At 46.9% G+C, this 19,146-nt stretch overlaps 1 protein-coding gene across 5 annotated transcripts in view; it reads right to left on the reverse strand.

Moving 5' to 3' along the window:
* CACNA1D (calcium voltage-gated channel subunit alpha1 D) overlaps window positions 1–19,146 on the reverse strand; it is a 312,213-nt gene that overhangs the window by 261,088 nt on the left and 31,979 nt on the right. For all 5 annotated transcript variants that reach the window (XM_044301155.1, XM_044301153.1, XM_044301156.1 and 2 more), the window contains exons 2-3: window positions 17,978–18,296; window positions 15,699–15,804 (exon numbers count right to left, since the gene is read on the reverse strand). In XM_044301155.1, coding sequence (XP_044157090.1) covers window positions 15,699–15,804; window positions 17,978–18,296 — 425 coding nt within the window. The remainder of the gene's footprint in view (window positions 1–15,698; window positions 15,805–17,977; window positions 18,297–19,146) is intronic.

Genomic DNA, 19,146 nt, shown 5'->3' on the forward strand with positions numbered 1-19,146 from the left:
GGACATCCCTCTTGTCCTTATACCTGACCAGCAACAGGTTTCCACTGGTAAGTGCACGGGTCTCACCCCTGGGGATAGGTACCTGGAGGGGGTAGGCAGGGAGGCCGCGTTGATTTTTCCGCACGGTCCCACAAGCGAACGTGGATCTGGCGGCAAGGGACCTGAACAAGGGAATGCTGGTATAAAAGTTGTCCACGTACAAGTGGTAACCCTTATCCAGCAGTGGGTACATAAGGTCCCACACGAGTTTCCCGGTAACACCCAGAGTGGGGGGACATTCTGGTGGTTGAATCCGGGAATCTCGCCCCTCGTACACACGAAATTTGTAAGTGTACCCTGAGGTACTCTCACAAATTTTGTATAGCTTCACGCCATACCTCGCCCGCTTTGTGGGAATGTATTGGCGGAAACTGAGTCTCCCCTTGAACGCAACGAGAGACTCATCAACCGCGACCTCCCTTCCAGGTACGTAGGCCTGCTGAAATGTGGCCCCAAAGTGATCGATGACCGGCCGTATCTTGTACAGCCGGTCATAGGCAGGATCACCTCGGGGTGGACATGCTGCATTATCGGAATAATGCAGACATTTCCGGATGGCCTCAAACCGGTGACGTGTCATGACCATACTGTACAGTGGGGTCTGGTACAGGACGTCCCCACTCCAGTATTGCCTGACACTGGGTTTTTGGACTAGACCCATATGCAGCACGAGGCCCCAAAATGTCCTCATCTCGGCTGCACTGACCGGCGTCCAGCCACCGGGTCTAGCCAAAACTGAGCCTGGGTTTTGAGCGACGAACTGTTGGGCGTACAGATTCGTCTGCTCCACCATCAAATTCACCAGTGGGTTACTGAAAAAAAAACTAAAAAAGTCTATTTCAGTAAACCCCACTGTGGGAATCTGGATTCCAGGATTGTCAGCGAAATCCGGAATCTCAGGCTCAAAGTCCACTGGGGGACACCAGCTAAGTTCATCGGCAGGGGGCTCCGGTGAACTTATTTGGTGGGCCGGGAAACCAGTACGAACCCCAGGGCGGCTCGTACTAGGGTGGGCCACAGGATCCCTAGCATGTGTGGCCCCTGGCTCCGCCTGGCGGCGTCTCCGCTGCCTTGGTGGCTCATCGTCATCCGATGATGATGAGGAGGATGCGGATGACAAAAGGAACGTGGGGTCATCCTCATCCTCACTGGGGCTCTCAGAGTCGGAGGCAATCTGGGCATATGCCTCCTCGGCCGAGAACACCCGGCGGGCCATGGGTGTGTGTGTGTGCGTGTGTATGTGCGTGCGTGTAAACCTTTATTCTATGTGCGTGTGTGTGGGGGCACGGGTGTTCACGTACTAAAAAGTCCAGGCAAAAAAAATGGGCAAGTGTTAGGAAAAAAAAAAAAAAAAAAAAAAAAAAAAAAAGTTCAAACTTGCTGATCAGCGGTTCAACGCTGATCAGCGGTCGGTGGGGTGGTGGGGCGGGCGATGCGCTAACAGTGGACGGACGCTAAAAAGTGCCGGCCAGTCAGCGCACGCAGAAAAAAAAAAAAAGTGGTGGTGGGGGAAGGGTCTGGTGGTGGGGGGAGGGGGTTGGTGGGTGGGGGGGGGCTGGTGGTGGGGGGGATGCGGGGGGGGCAAGTGGCAGGGGGGGTCTGGGGTCTGAAAGTTGAAAAAAAAAAGTTTGGAATAAATGGGCTTTTTTTTTTTTTTTTTTTTTTTCTAACTTTTCCCTTCTATCCCTGCCTAAAGGTGCCTCTCCCTCACTGACCCTAACCTACCTGGGTGGCGATGGGTGCAGGAGGGTGATGGATGCCGATTTAGGGGGACACAGGAGCTGGTGCTGGACGATGCTGCACGGTCAGGGTGCTGGACAGGAAGAGGAGGGGAGAGAGGAGCGCAGGAAGTTTGAATCTCGCGCCTCTCTCCCCTGCACCAATCAGCACCCTGGACAGCGGCGTTCAGCACCAGGGCCAGCTCCGCCTCTGCAAATCCTCGGACTGCGATTGGTGGTGTAAAATTACGCCACCGATCGCAGTCTTTTTCCGGTTCATCGGGTCACAGGACACCCGAATGGACCGGAAACGCAGAAAACCGCAGGTCTGAATTGACCTGCGGTTTTCTGCGATCGCCGATACGGGGGGGTCCAATGACCCCCCCCTGCGTTGTTACGGGATGCCGGCTGAATGATTTCAGCCGAAATCCCGTTTCGATTAACCCCCGCGGCGCCGGAATTCAGATTTTAAGTCAGGACGTACCGGTACGTCCTCGGTCCTTAAGGACTCGGGAAATAGGGCGTACCGGTACGTCCTCGGTCCTTAAGGGGTTAAGCAGACTCATCTATCAAAATTATTTTGTCAGCTGTACCTTCTGGTCCAAAGGAAATCCTTTGTGGAAAAATCTGCACCATGTAAATATATCTTAAAGGGGTTGTCCAGGATTAGAAAAACATAGCTTCTTTCTTCCACAAATATCACTACCCCTGTCCATGGGCTGTGTCTGATATTGTAGCTCAGCTCCACTGGAGCGAATGAAGCCGAGCTGCAATACCACACACAACCTGAGGGCAGAGGTGGGGCTGTTTCTGGGGGGGACCAGGCATGTTTTTCAAATCTTGGACAGCCCCTTTAAGGTACGTCTACATGTGGTGGCAATGCTGTGGATTTTCCGCAACCGATTTTCTTTGGCCCGGAAGCGATGATGTCAACAAGTGACCACTCAGTCAATCACTGGCCTCAGCAGCCACGTGTCATTCATGAAACTAGTGACCACTGAGGCCAGTGACTGGCTGTGTGGTCAGGTGAACAATTACCGTGACATCATCGCTTCCTGCAGCGCTGGAACGGAGGAACCTTCAAAGAGTTAGCTAGAGGGGTTGTCTCACTTTAGTAAATGGCATTTATCATGTAGAGAAAGTTAATACAAGGCACTTACTAATGTATTGTGGTTGTCCATATCACATTATACGCTACTCGTGTCCAGGGGTTATGACCACCCTGCAATCCAGCAGCGGTGGTCGTGCTTGCACACTATAAGAAATGACGCCAACCTCTCTGGTGGCACGAGACAGTGGGGGCGCACATAGGCTGGTGCTTTTTCCTATAGTGTGCACGTATGACCACCACTGCTGGGTGGTCGTAACCCCTGGACGCGAGCAGTGTGTAATGTGATGGAGAAGTGAATCCAGCCAGCAAAGGAGGCAATATGGACAATCACAATACATTAGTAAGTGCCTTGTATTAACTTTCTCTATATGATATATGCCATTTGCTGTAATGTGTAGGGGCAGTGATGCTAACCATTTTTGTAATATAAAATAATTACTGAAATCATACATTTCGATTAGAAAAAATGGCTGTAAAGTGGCCCATTTTGAGCCTAAGCAACGCTCCTCTGTCTACATAACACGGTCAGTGTGGAGCAAGTCTCCCCTGTTATGTAAACAGAAGACAGAGGAGCGTTGTTAGGGTCCATTCACACGTCCATAGTGTATTGCGGATCCGCAATACACCCGGCCGGCACCCCCCATAGAACCGCCTATTCTTGTCTGCAATTGCGGACAAGAATAGGACATGTTCTATTTTTATTTCCGGAGCCGCGGACCGTTAGATCGGAGCCGTGCTCCGGAAATGTGAATGCGGAGAGCACATAGCGTAACGGATGCGGACCCTTTCCACGGACGTGTGAAAAGGCAAAAAACGGGCCACTTTACAGCTATTTTTCTAATAGAAATGTATGATTTCAGTAATTAAAGTATATTACAAAAATGGTTAACATCACTGCCCCCGCACATTACACAAAGGAAAATAAAATGGCAGCTACACTTTAAGCTTCGTTCCTTCCTTTATAAGCCTGGAGATAGTCCAAAGTGCTGGATGACCACTTTCAAACTGATAGAGTAGCTTAGACCTTTCTAAACAGTCTCTTCAGGTTCTTGAATTTTCAAGACATCTCCCAAATAAGATCAGGCAGTTGCTAGGCAACAGTGGTTGCCTCCAGCAGGTGACTACAGCAGTCTCCATACACCTTCCCTCAACCAGGCTAGCCATTGGTACAGCTGCCAGAGCCCTGCCGCCCTGCACTGACGGCAGATCACTGGGGTAACCTGACCCCGGGGCGGCAGAGATTTATTTCTTTAAAAAAAAAAGTAAAATAAATTGATATTCGGAGCTGAACCATTCAAAGTACACAATACCTTATATGAAAACCAAACGAAATCACTATATAAGGATGTGAGATGATGGAAGGAGTTACACAAGCGGCAGACGGTGACGCGTCCAGGGCCTGACACCCGGCTAACCTTGTGTCCTAATTCATTCACAGATAATCCTCACCAAGTCTTAATCTTAGCAGCTTGTCTACCTGCGAACAATTAAATTAAGAAATCACATTACCCTAATACAGTCCCAAACAAATCAACCCTGACCGCCTCATCCTTGGGGTCCGGACACACGGTCAGGTTTCCTGAAGCAGTTCTGGGAGTCGAAACCCAGGGGCGAATAAAATAAAAGAGAGAGAAGTCGTATCTGTCCGTTCTACTTTCCTTTTATGATTCACTCCTGATTGTAGCTTCCAAAACGGCATCAGGAAACCTGACCGTGTGGCCGTACCCTTACACAGGCGCTCGCCACCATATTAAAGGGGTTGCCCGGGTTCAGAGCTGAGGGGGGAGCCTCGGAGCATTTCATGTATCGTGCAGGGCAAGCGCTGGTTTGTTTGCCTTTTTACACTGCTAGGTGGAGGCTTCCGCCTAGCAGTGTTCGCAGTGATGTCACCGGCACTAATGGGCGGTCTCTAGTGCTGCCCAAGGCTGTTTTACAGGCTAGGGCAGCGCTAAAGACCGCCCATTAGTGCCGGTGACGTCAACGGGGTTTACTCCGCCTAGCTTTCCCAATGGATACGTCACCGGATCAGCAGAAAATGCCTTCGTCCTGCAGGGTAAATCAGGGAGGCTGAGTGGAGGAAGAAGGGGATACGTCCGGGTTCAGCTCTGGGCCATTGTGGTTCTGGCTTCCTTCAAAGGTTCACGGTTAGGGCAGAGGTCTGGAATGGATGCCATACATTGGCATTTGACCTCTATGGAATCCCACTATGGCATAGGTGTTTCCCCCCCAACAAATGAATAGTGCTGGGAAAGAGAGAGAGCAAAACAATGGCTGAAGGGCTAGAGGGGTGAAGAACGGGTTATGTCCGGGTTCACCACTGAACCTGGACAACCCCACTTAATAGCATGACAACACCAAATCTTCTTGTTTGCCTCAAGTTCACATCTTCCTTTGTATAATGAGCGACATTTTATTACCATTTCACAAGGATTCTCCACTTCGTTTCCACCATTAAAGGGCATCTGTCAGCAGTTTTGTCCCTATGACACTGGATGACCTGTTACATGTGCACTCGGCAGCTGAAGGCATCTGTGATGGTCCCATGTTCATATGTGCCCGCATTGCTGAGAAAAATTATGTTTTATTATATGCAAATGAGTCTCTAGGAGCAACGGGGGCGTGGCCATTACACCTAGAGGCTCTGCTCTATCTGCACTTTGATTAACATTCACGTATTTTTATAAAGCCACTTGCATTTTCCTTCCTTGCGTGACGAGGCTCATTGATTGATATGCAAAGACGTTTCAATCTCACCAGAAAGAAACCTGACAACTTCCAAGTCAAGCCCAATCCCTGCATCATAATAGGCTTGTATAAGGACAGAAGGGAAAGACGAAAAGAAGAAAATAATGCTATAAACCTAAAAAAAACAACCTGTCACTTCCTATAAACCTGACAGCAAAACAAAATATCATCAAGCCATTTCCCAGCAGTCGCCATCATTCAGTCACATCTGGAGCTCGATGGACACAGCCTATGTGTCTCCATAGGACCATGGTTCACGCGGCCATGGTCGGCGGCATGGTCTTCCCACCGTCTGTGGGGTTTGTTTTGCAGGTGCGAGATTAGCAATGTTGGTAAATTGTAATTTATAAACTGAAATTCATACAGTGCCATTTTCATCCAAAATCTTGGGCCTCATAAGTGGCTAAATGATATGCTGTATTATGGATCTATTGCTTGCTTCTAGGGTGGAATACCTATGGCACCTGATAGAGTAGAATTTGGCAGCATAGCCCCTATGGATTGGTACTACAGAGGCGGTGTACAGCCCCTGTTTACGACTCTGCCACGTGCATGACGTCTAAGGCAGATTTGCAACTGCTGCGCCCTCTGCACTTTGATTGACAGGACCAGGTGGGGAAAAAGTCATGACCATCATCATTAAAGGGCATCTGTCAGCAGTTTTGTCCCTATGACACTGGCTGACCTGTTAAATGTGCGCTTGGCAGCTGAAGACATCTGTGTGGGTCCCATGTTCCTATGTGCCCGCATTGCTGAGAACAGTGATATTTTAATATATGCAATTGAGCCTCTAGGAGCAACGGGGGCGTTACCATTACACCTACCGCTGGGACCACCATTGATCACGAGAATGGGAAACCCATACCACCTGAATTGAACGGCGGGCCAAGCATGCATGTGGCCGCTCTATTCACTTCTATAGTAGTTCAGGAGATAGTGGAGTGCTGCACTCGTCTATCTCCAGAACTCTCATAGAAATGAATGCAGGGGGTACGCAGCTCCCATACTCTTGATTATTGGGGGGTCCCAGCTAGATAATAGTTATCCCCTATACTGTGTGGATCTAACAACCGGTATATCGCTTTAAAATGGGTTCACACATAGGTCTTTGCTGGAATTCTGCTACACTTTTTTGGTGCAATTTTTTGAAGAAAACAAAACAACAGCTCCAGATATTAGCTGAAGGGCTATTAGAAATATGAACCACAGGACATTAAATTTTTGCTAATTAGGTGACATTTTGGCTTATTATCAAAAATGCGGTATGCTGGAGCTCTTTGCAGGTTTCTTTTTTACAGGCATTTTGACATGTACTTTGGTATAGGGGAAAAAAAAAACATTAAAAAACACTAATGGGCAAAATCACTGCATGCAAAACATAATAAAAAATGTTACAAAAAAGCAGGTGGTCAAAAAAAAAACGTGTGGTCATTCTTAAACCAGTATACTAATTAGGAATAATGTGCTTTCTGCTTCAGAACAGATCGATTCCACAAACATGAAATCTGCTAAAAACAAAAAGCAGATGGTATGAGAATATTAGTGATGACTGGAGGGAAAATACATTTCCAACCATTACAAGTGCTGCACATAACGCTCAAGCGTCGTCCTTTCCATTACTGCCCTGTGCACAAACCCTGTAAATAAAGGTGTAACTGCAATTATTCTTAAAGGGGCTGTCCATCAGGATACATATTTTTTTTTAAGACAGCATGGGTTAAAAAATAAAGTGAATATCACTTACTGATTCCCCACTGCTGCCGTTCCAATGCTTACCTGATATTTGTTGGCCTCCACTTTTTGGCCCTGTATCTGGGGGTTACTATTTCTACTTACGGAGAGACCCTAGTAGGTGTAAGAAGTAAGAAGGCAATGGCCCTATGAAAAAAAAGGTATGTATATTAGCTCTTTCCAAAAAGAAAAGAAAGCTAACTTTCTAATGCTACCAGATGTATTGTAGCTATTCTATAAGTCAATGCTTGACCTTTTAAACAAGACTTGAAACATAATTTAGGATTATAGCCAAGTCAGTACCCCATCTGCAGACATCTGTTTTAGGGTGATTGCTCCTCATCAGTACAGAGCATTGAGAACTGGCTTAGAAGGGGGAGAGGCTTTTGTCAGGATTCAGGGGGTACTATTTCCTGATAATGGTCTCATATCCAGTGAAACCAGTTCTCTCTGCACTGCACTTAATGGAGAAAAAACAGCTGTCTGCAGATGAGGTACTGGCTTAGCTATAATCCTAACTTATGTCTCAAGTCATGTTTAAAAGGTTGAGCATTCATTTATAGCATGACTACTTCAAATCTGGTGGTATCAGAGGCTCAGCTTTCTTTTCTTTTTGGAAAAAGAGCTAATTTGCATACCTTGGTCCTGTACTGACATGCAGGAAATACTTGCTCAGCCAATCGGGTGAGGCCGACAATAAACTAATGTGTATAAGGCCTTAAAGGGGTTATCCAACCCCTATAATGCCCCCCAAAATAACCGGGCCCCTCATACTGTGCACGACAGGCAGATGCGGCGGCAGCCAGGCATCAGAACCGACTCTCCCCCAACTAATGATGATGGGTAAGGGTCAAGCAGAATTACATTTTTGCCCAATCCTTTTGTTCTACCAGTAGGTAACCGTCCACCAGAAATGTCTGGCAGTGGCTCTCCCCTCCGACCCCATTAAGAACACATACATACTCGACTAAACCGAGCATGTAAGTGTATGGGGGATGTTGGAAGGGTGTCGGGAGACATAGCTGTGGACCAAGCGATCAGATCCTGAATGTGCATGACTACCTTTACTCTTCTAAAGCAGATACATGCTTTAAACACCCCTAGCAGACTCCTGCACACGTAATATACAAATATACAAATCTTCCAGCAGAATATAGAGGTAATAAGTCTGTTTGTTGCCCTCGTGTCCTTCTGGGTTTCTGCCACTTTCCTTCCACACTCCAAAAAACATACTGATGAGTTAATCAGCTTTCTGTGAAATTAGCCCAATTGTATACGTGTGGCTGGCCACCAGAAATTAGACTGAGAGCCCCAATGGGGACAAGGACTGATTTGACTGGTCTCGGGGGGAATATCTTACATTTACAGATTTACACCTCCGGTTTTGTTCACATTTCCATTAGGGGCCCTCAAAAATGCCTGACAAAATAGCCAAGCATGATGCTCTAGTTTGTTCGGTTCGAAACTACGGACTCGTAGATGAAAACCCGAAAGAACCTATTATATTCAATAAGGTCCGGTGGGAGCAGGACAATGGAAATAACACAGATGTGAACAGAGCCTAAGGGAGACAAGGTCAATGAGAGAGAACAACTCCTGTCAAAAGGGAATTCTGTTCTCTTAGGCTATGTTCACATCTGGGTTGGACACTTCTTTGGGGGCCTCCGTCAAAGATCCCATAATACAAAGTGAACAAAAAAGTCCAGCATGCAGAAAGAAGCGTCCAACCCAGATGTGAACATAGCCTAAGAGAACAGAATTCCCTTTTGACAGGAGTTGTTCTCTCTCATTGACCTTGTCTCCCTTAGGCTCTGTTCACGTCTGCGTTATTTCCATTGTCCTGCTCCCACCGGACCTTATTCAATATAATAGGTTCTTGCAGGACTTTTTTGTTCAACCTCATTATAGTCAATTGAGTCAGTTCGGCGCTGTTTGGTTCAGTTATATTCCGTTTTTTTGTTTTGTTTTGTTCTGCTCCTCTAAAGCAGCAGACCAATGGAAATTACTAGCTCTGGTGTGAACCCAGCCTTAGACACATACTGCATAAGCCTTGTTCACACCTGTGCTATTTCCATTGTTCTGCTCTCTTATAGGCAGTGGATCCACAGAATAACGAACAAAAAATGCCGTTTTGACTATAATGAGGCCTGCCAGACATCGCTCATGGAGCATTTTACCAGACTAAACAAAACATTATGTTGCTCCATTTTGTCTGCCTTTTTTAATGGAATCTGCAGTGTAGGCCACTGACGGAGCCCCTGCTGATGTGAACGCAGCCTTATTACGGCGATCTGCTATTCGGGATTGGAGTAATGTAAGAATATGAGGCAGCTACATAGTTACACTGCTTGTCATCCAGATTTCTAAGGCCAGATTCAGACGCCTGGGTCTCCATTCATTGTTCATTGATTAAGAACAATACATTCGCCATATGATTTGCCATTCAGGAGTCTGGTAAAGTAGGTCAGTAACCGCTGCGGTACGGACATGCGTAGTGGACCGGCTGACTACAAGATAACACAAAGGAAAATGACCATTCACATAACAAGGTTGATGACTTTAAGACATGCACCCGCCAAGGAATGTAGAGAACGCTCCAGGAGTCCTCGGTGGCCACCCATAATATTACCAGGAAGGGTCCCGGAGAGTTAAATGGATTCAAGCAACTTGAATGAGAAATGCAATCAGACATGAATTTCAAAGAGAACAATCATGTACGGTGGATTAGTATACGGCACAGACTCCCACCCAGCCCCAGTTTCCGAAGTTTTGATCATTCCAAGCGATCTCTATGGATTAGACAAAAATCGCATGAATAATGCATGAAGAGCACATTAAAACGCATTAAAGAAACTGGAGCATCAATGTAAACTTGGGACTGAAGGAGGTAAGCTCGGGAAGCTCGTAGACTAGCGGTGAAGATCTGCAGGAGGATCAGAGCCAATGCCAGTGGGTGATGGGTTCCTACGAGGATACAGGCACAATCATCCTATTTGTGACAATTACAGCGTACGAGGTGCCAGCGCCCTCCCAGATGATTGTAAAATCACAGCTGTACCCCGCCATCCGTCCATACACAGCTGTATTGTGCCCGTCTCATGCCAGAGTCATCTGCACCAGCTACTGTGCATGGCAGGGGGCAGACGCTTTAGTCACTCACTTGCTGCAAATTAGGGCGGAATTTACATGCACAGATTTTTAGCCACAGGTCCATTGGCTATAGCTGACCCGTTCATGGATGTAACAAGTAACCAGGGGGCCCAATAGCAAAGCAGACTGGGACCCGCACCATCAGCTCCTGAAAGGATTTTGACTAATGTGTCTTTTCCTTCTTTCCTTGGTCACCAGTGCTTGCATTCATTTCCTCCATGTTGTCTTCCATCATCCACGCTGATCATTCATCGCACATCACCTCTGAATTTAGATCAGACCCTTAGTGGCTGGGGGCGCCATATCAGCTGCTAAGGGGGTCCATAGCAATCATATCAATTAGGGCCCAAATTGATACGAGCAAACTCCTAATCATCCTCCATCCCAGTTTCATCCCAGCACATCCTACTCTTCTTTGCTATCATTATAGGATGGAGACTATATCCTATATAGGTTCTCACCAGCCATTAAAGGTGTGGGTGGAGCAGAATGGGTTAAAAAAAGAAGCATTACTCACCTGAACGATCCCCTGCCACTGCCATTTCTTTGCTTACCAGCTGGGACAGGAAATAGCAGCGGTGACCTGCATCAGCCAGTGATTGGTTGTCCAGGGATCTCCAAGCAGGGACAGGAAGTGGGAACCGTTAAGTGTTGGAACAGCAGCAACAGGGGATCGATGAGTTGACCAATGCTTCTTTTTTTAAACCCATTCTGCTCCATATGTAAAACATGTAATTCCACTACACAACCTCTTTAAAAAGAGGGACCTTGAATGGATCCACTCTCTCCAGGGGTCCCTTGGCAGCCGCATGGTCTGCCTCTACCTGTATAGTATTCAATTTGAGTGCCCAAAGCTAGTGATGCAGGCAACACCCCTTAATTTTCGCGAGCAGTGGTGCACACAGAAGGCTGTCCCCACACTAGAGCAGCATAATACTGATGGCGTCTTTACCTATACGCCACTCATGAAATTATATAAACCGAATGGGTGTTTTTAGCAAAGTCCTAGGATGAAACCACCAAGCCAGAACGGTCTCACTGGATCTTGGACACCAGTTGGGAGAGGGCTTGGTAAGTCAACTCATGACCCACACAAAAGAAACCCAAAACCATAGTGACAGGGGTGCACCGCTAATGAGGCCAGGTGAGGCGATTGCGTCAGGCAGAACCAGGTAGGGGGAAGAGGGGGGCAGCAGAAGGACCATGGGCAAAGAGAGCTTCCATTGTGGCAAAACGGTTAGGTTAAGAAATTGGCATGGGGCCTCAAGCAGCAGAAAGAATAGGTGCACGCACCGCTGCCCAGTGACCTTCGAGCCACACTGTGGTCCCCCTGGTCACATAGAAATATACTACAAGCGGGCAGGTGAGAATATATTTTGCTATGTTGACATTATGAAGTTTCTTTGTAGGCAGGTGTCACAGTGGGGAATGGGGGAAACCCCCCACCATGCGGTATCAAAGGGTAAAAGGGAATCAGCCTGGCCAAAAGGAGTAATAAGGGAGCAGGTCACCTCCTACAGCGTCCCTAATCCTCTCCCTGACTCCTCACCCTATGAGCGGACCCCGATGGTAGGACGACTCATACTCGAGGATTCCTAGAGACCCTAAGTCGCCCTGGTAATCCCTCACCAAGGAGCAGGGAAGAGATGACCTGTTCATCCCAGTAATGGAGGAACAGTAGTCTCTGTCTGAGGCCAGGCTGCAAGGAGAGGGGAACACATACCGCATATGGAGATGGCAGGTAAGCGAAACCAAAAACACACTTACCTGCCACAGACACACTGACTGGAACCCGTGCACAAGTGTTGGTGTCCACACCAACATTAAAGGACACAGCACACACCACAAACCACACAGGAACCCAGGACACCATAGCTGCGATAAACATAAGAAACATAAGAATGTCTAGTAAACATGACACCAAACACCACCAGACATGTGACACCAAACTAGACATACAAACACCCTGAACATAACCCACTCCATACAAATAATGACAGGAAGGGAAGGAGACACCGGGATAACATTGATGACCACAAGGGTGGCCCTCACTGGGACAGCTGGAACCCCCTGGACTGGCGCAGAGCTCCAGCACCAACCACAGCTGAGGTACAACTACCTCCAGCCAGGAAACCACAGAAGATATAAGCCAAGTGACCACACCCAGTCAGGGAGTTAACTCTTAAAGCACCAGACAGAGGGAGGCTACAACATAAAGGGGAAGTGCACACACAAGCATACCAAACACGTTACCACCGGCAACAGCATGCGTGGCAACCATGCCACGGCAATCACCCAGAAGGCCGAGACACTGCCACCGCATGCTCTCACAACAACACGTTGCCGCGGGCAACCGCAAGTGTGGCAACAGTGTCACAGCACAAACCAAAGGCCGTGACAGCAGGATTGTCTAAACCAGGGGTCAGCAAACTCCGGCACTACAACTCCCAACATGCACAGTTGCTTAGCTGTTCTCAGGACTTCCACAGAAGTGAATGGAGCATGCTGGGAGTTGTAGGTTCACTACAGCTGGAGTGCCAGAGGTTGCTGACCCCTGGTCTACACAGTCGAAATGAGAAGAACACTGTAGGAACCCACTTGCATCATGGGAGTCATTATAGCCATAGCACTTGCTATGGGGCCCAGACGTCGGGAGGGCCCAAGCATATTATAAATACCTTTAATTATTGCTACTTAGGGCTTATTCACAAGACCGTATCACACGATACCAGCCGTAGGCATTCCGCATTTTGCGGATGGGAATGCCCTTCTCCATGATAGAAATGCCTATTCTTGTCTGCAAACACGGACAAGGATAGGAAATTTTTTCATCCATGGGGCTATGGAACGGACGTGCACACACATTGAAATGAATGGGTCTGCATCCGATCCGCAAAATTGCGAAACAGATGTGGACAGAAAAATACAGTTGTGTAAATGGGCCCTTCTGCTGCTGTTTTAATTTCCTTACACTAGGCGGTGGGGCCCCATCTTATTTTGCTCTGGGGCCCTATGAATTATAGTTACGCCTCTGACTTGCGCTGCAGATGATGATCGTTTTTTTTATTTTTTATGACGAGTAGATCACAAAGAACTCGTGTAGAGTAAAAAGAGCCATAAAGCGTCTGGCTGGCGCTGATGAGGCCGGTCTTATGATTATATCAAAAGTAAAGACATGACTTGCACCATTTATAGTAACATGATGTAATTCCACAAATAATATCCAATACCGCCTCTGAGACTGCGTTCACACTGCGTTTTTCCGTGTCCGCTTGATGTGAACATAAAAAAGCTCCCAGTGCATACGTCAAATGCATCCACAGCTCCCCATTCTCCCCATTCTGCTCGCCAAGCGAACAGAGCTTAGCCGCGCCCAGGCCAGTGATACTAGTTGTGACATCACTGGGCCTGCGGTAAACAGCGAAAAGACCGCGGCCCTACTGCCTTCTCAAACAGCTGATCGGCAGGGGTCCCGGGTGTCGGACCCCCGCCGAATCAGATGCTGATGATCTATCCAGAGGATAGATCATCAGTTTAAAAAAACTGCAGAACCCCTTTAAAGATACTATTACATGATAAGGGTCTATTCACATGTCCGCAAGGTTTTTTGGTCCGCAAACTGCGGATCCACAAAAAACGGACACCGGCCATGTGCATTCCGCATTTTGGGGACCGTACATGGCCAGTCCTGTGATAGAAATGCCTATTCTTGTCCAGGGCTGCGGCAAGAGTAGGATATGCTCTATCTTTTTTGCGGGGGCAGCGGAATAGAAATACGGATGCGGACAGCGCACGGTGTGCGGTCCGCATCTTTTGCGGCCCCATTGAAATGAATAGGTCCACACCCGTTTCGCAAAATTGCAGAACGGATGTGGACCCATTCATAGGGACGTGTGAATGGACCCTAAAGTTGTTTTTTGGAGCAAAAAAAATACTTAAAAAACACATTTAAAAAGCGTAAAAGTATTTTTAAATATTTTTAACCACTGATGATAATTAACATGAAGTGCGATTAAAAAAAATAAATCACGTGCTTTCATATGCATTTCCAAAGTGCCTAGGGACATGCCATATTGTAGGGAAGTACCAACACCCAGCTGTCAATTGATTCATACATTTCCAAGAGGAATAACCAAAGGACAAAGCAACGCAGAGAAAAGAAGCTCCAGAATTATTTCATGCAAAATGAAAGTATTACATTAGGCCTGATGCACACGACTGTATTTGGGGTCCGCGTCCGATCTGCATTTTTGGCGGATGGCACGCGGATCCCTTCGTTTCTATGGGTCCACAATAAACGTGGACTGTCCACTTACATGTGGCTGATACACAAATTATAGCACATCCCCTATTCTTGTCCGTTTTGAGGACAAGAATAGCCAGTTGCATTATGAAAATGCAGCATGTAGACGGCGAACTGCAAAATACATAAGGTCCTGTGTATGAGGCCTTAAAGTTTCATTTTCAAAAATGTTTCTCAATATCATATTAAAAGTTTTGAACAGTGGGGGTTCGAGTGCTGAGACCGCCGCTAATTGCTAAAATGACAGAAGTGCTGACACAGAGCCCCGTCTCAAACTTTCTATTGAACCCGTCTTCACCGGCGAGGAGAGAGTGCTCTGGGTAATCGCTTCTATCTCCTCGTTTAAGCCATCGGTAAAGGTCTCAGCACTCGGACCCCCACTGATCAATACCTTTGATACGTCTTTATCACATAACAAAAGTTTTTGGAAAGTGCAGTTACACTTTAATACAGCGCTGGTGGGGGATTCACACATATATACACATATAATAATATTGAGACGAGCAGCACCACTACTACTACTGAGTGCTGCAACAAACAGAACACAGACTAGAAAAAGATCATCTAATTATGTCACACCCAGTGGCCCCTATATACGCTGCTTACATACTGCCCCTCACCATATGGATGTTCACTTCAGACATCACAGAGCTTCCCTGTTTATCAACCCTCAAGACATCCTCCACAAATCTAATTCACAAGTGCCCATCCGCCTGGCTCCGACAAGAAACTAGCTGCACATGGACAGGAGGCGATTCATGCAATTTTGCCAGGAAATCTTCCACGTTTTCAACCAGAATACAAATACCCAGCTTCCTCTGTTACGTAATCGCCCATTGACATTCAGCAATGTCCAAGATCCAACTCATGCGGCATCAAAGAAAAACAGCAGAGGTCTTACCAGGTTGTGGTTGGTGGAGTTTGAATCGTCTTCAGGGAATGGGATGTAAACAGCTAAGGCCACACAATTGGCAAAAATCGCCACTAATATAAATATGTCAAATGGTCTGAAAACAAGGTTAAGGTTACAACAAAAAGCGATTCACAGAAAATAGAGTAAGTAGCATTAAAGGGGTTGGGTCACTTCAGCAAATGGCATTTATCATGTAGATAAAGTTACTATAAGGCACTTACTAATGTATTGTGATTGTGCGTATTGCCTCCTTTGCTGGCTGGATTCATTTTTCCATCACATTATACACTGCTCGTATCCAGGGGTTACGACCACCCTGTAATCCATCAGTGGTGGTCGTGCTTGCACAATATTGGAAATAGCGCAGGCCTCTCTGGTGGCCGGGACTATGGCAGTGCACATAGGCACCTCTCAGAGGCCAAGGCGGTAACCCCTAGAAATAAGCAATGTATAATGTGATGGGAAAATGAATCAAGCCAGCAAAGGAGGCAATATGGACAATCACAATACATTAGTTAAGTGCCTTTGTATACATGATAAATGCCATTTGCTGAAGTGAGGCAACCCCTTTAAGAAATGGTTACACACATGTACTGTTTGTAATATGGCTACAAAAAAAAGTGCAAAAGTGTAGTAAGGCTAGGTGCAGACTATATTAAATGTATAGGTCAGGAAACACTCCCAGCATACGTGTCAGCCCCTAGTCACCTGATGCAGGAAAAAAGAGTGCCTCTTTAAGCCTCCACCAGGTCACTGTGCATAGAAATACCATTTAAGGCTACTTTCACCCTTGCGGCAGAGTAATCCGACAGGCAGTTCCGTCGCCGGAACTGCCTGCCGGATCCGGCAAAACGTATGCCAACTGATGGCATTAGTAAGACTGATCAGGATCCTAATCAGTCTTAAAAATGCCTGATCAGTCAGAAAAATGCATTTAAAAGCCTGATCCGTCTTTCCGGTGTCATCCGGCAAAACGAATCCGCCATTTATTTTTTATACCTTTTTTTTGGTCTGCGCATGCGCAGACAGGAATGACGGATCCAGCATTCCGAATGTCGGATCCGGCACTAATACATTCCTATGAAAAAAATACCGGATCCGGCATTCAGGCAAGTCTTCAGTTTTTTGGGCCGGAGATAAAACCGTAGCATGCTGCGGTTTTATCTTTTGCCTGATCAGTCAAAATGACTGAACGGAAGACATCCTGATGCATCCTGAACTGATTGCTCTTCATTCAGAATGCATGGGGATGAAACTGATCCGTTCTTTTCCGACATTGAGCCCCTGTGACGGAACTCAATGCCGGAAAAAAAAACGCTAGTGTGAAAGTACCCTAACTGTGTAGTAAGGTGCAGTAGACTGTGCTTTCTTATACAGAGGGCCACTGCAAAGAAAGAAACCTATGCCACATGGTATACGTTTTTAAACAATGGGATTCTATGGATGACAAATGCCATCCATTCCAGGCCTCTGCCCTAACCATGGACCTCTGAAGGAAGCCAGAACCACAATGGCCCAGATTTAATATTGTATCTGCGCCAATAATCTGTCTAAAAAAGTGATGCAAATTGGTGTGATTTGGCGCATCTGGGGTTTCTACACTTTTAACTGACATGTTCTGCAGGGGCGGGGCTTAATGTAAAGTTAGTGGACTTCTCATGAAAAGGGGGCATACCTAAGATGCCATTTTACACCCAAATTTCAGTGCCATTCTAGCATAAAAATCTGTCTCAAAGTAAGCCAACCAATAGTTGGTACGGAGTCAGAGAAAACTGCCTATCGTTGCACCACATTTGTCATCCAGCCTGAGCCCCTGTGACAAATCTGGTGCAGGTCTGGACTACACTTAGTAAATCTGTGCCAATGTGCACAGAGCCTAAAGAAGTCTTCCAGTCTGGTCAGTAGAAAAAACGCATGTAATCCACAACATGTGCAGGTAGCCTTATAATTATCGCAACCCAGGCCTGGAAAAGAGTCATGGCTGCCTGAGAAGAGTCATGGTTATTCAGGTTCTCCTCCTTTCCCCACCCACCTGCTGATGATTGGTAGTCATCAGTAAGTGGGCGGGGAAAGCAGGAGCTCGTGAATAACTGTGACTCTTCTCAGGCAGCCATGACTCTTTCTCAGGGCCGGGAGACAATGATTATAATGCTGGCTCTTGGCACCCACTTTATCTCATGAGTGGCACATCGCTGGTATTAGCATGTTTTCCATTATACGCATTCAGATTATACTAACTCCACAACAAGTGCCGCCATAAAGGATACTTCCATTCTACTATACTGATACAGGCTCTCCGGATTGGGTTATTGAGAGACAAGCAGAAAAGGGCACGGGCTGGTCTGTTGGTTGAGCTGCCCCCTTGTTTCTTGCTCTTAGCATACTGCTGCCGTTTTTTCTGTGACAGAGATCCAACCGGCAGGGGCTCAGCAGTGCTCATGTTCTGGGCCGCCTTGGCCTGTCTGGCAGCATCGATGGCAGCTTGCCAAGATAGGACTGTCTGCTTGGATGGTGCTGGATCCCTGGACTGGAGGCTTGACCCGTCAACAGCAAGTGGAGGTCGCCTGCTACTTGCATAGTTCGCCCCTGTGAACAAGAGGACACGTTAGTTTCTCATCAGACAAATTGTGACCAATTCTAAGCACTAAACACACAGAATAATTAAGATTCATCGTCTACATGAACGTCACTGCTGCTGACCAATCAATGGCCTCAGCGGTGGCAGCGGTCACATGTGGTGCCTGCACACATCACCGCTGAGGCCACGGACTGGTCAGCAGCAGTGACGTTCATGTAGACGGCACTTCACTTTTCCGGTCCTAAGAGGACCAGAAATGGAGAAGGGAGTTCACCACTGGAGAAAGAGAGACGATGACAAGTGAGCCTCTTTTTTTTTTTTTTTATCTTTGCACCCCGCCTGTCATTATGAAAAGGGGCCATCATCTCAGAGAACCCCTTCAACTGCTTATTTGGATACCAGAATAAGGGCGCATGCACACGACCATCTGTATTTTGCAGTCCACAAAACAGATCTGCAAAAAAAACGGATGACGTCCGTCTGACGTCTGTGTTACATCCAGGTTTTTTTCGCGGATCCATTGTAACAATGCCTGTCCTTGTCCGCAAATGGACAAGAATAGGACATGTTCTATATTTTTTTTTTGCGGAATAGCCATGCCGATATACGGAAACGGAATGCACGCTGAGTCATTTCCGTTGAACCCATTGAACTTAATGGTTCCGTATATGGGCCACAAAAAAAACGGACAAAAATTAAGTTTGCATGCATGAGCCCTAAAAGTCTTTATATCGGCATTGCAGCAAGCAGGACAGAGTAAAAGGTGTTCGTCCATGATGCTCAGCGAGCCCTACCAGGCACTGTGCTTGATTTCTTGCCGGTCGATGCCCTTTAATGACCTTGGCTAAGCCCACGCAG

This window comes from Bufo gargarizans, chromosome 7 (genome assembly GCF_014858855.1).
Source record: "Bufo gargarizans isolate SCDJY-AF-19 chromosome 7, ASM1485885v1, whole genome shotgun sequence".
NCBI classification, from domain to species: domain Eukaryota; kingdom Metazoa; phylum Chordata; class Amphibia; order Anura; family Bufonidae; genus Bufo; species Bufo gargarizans.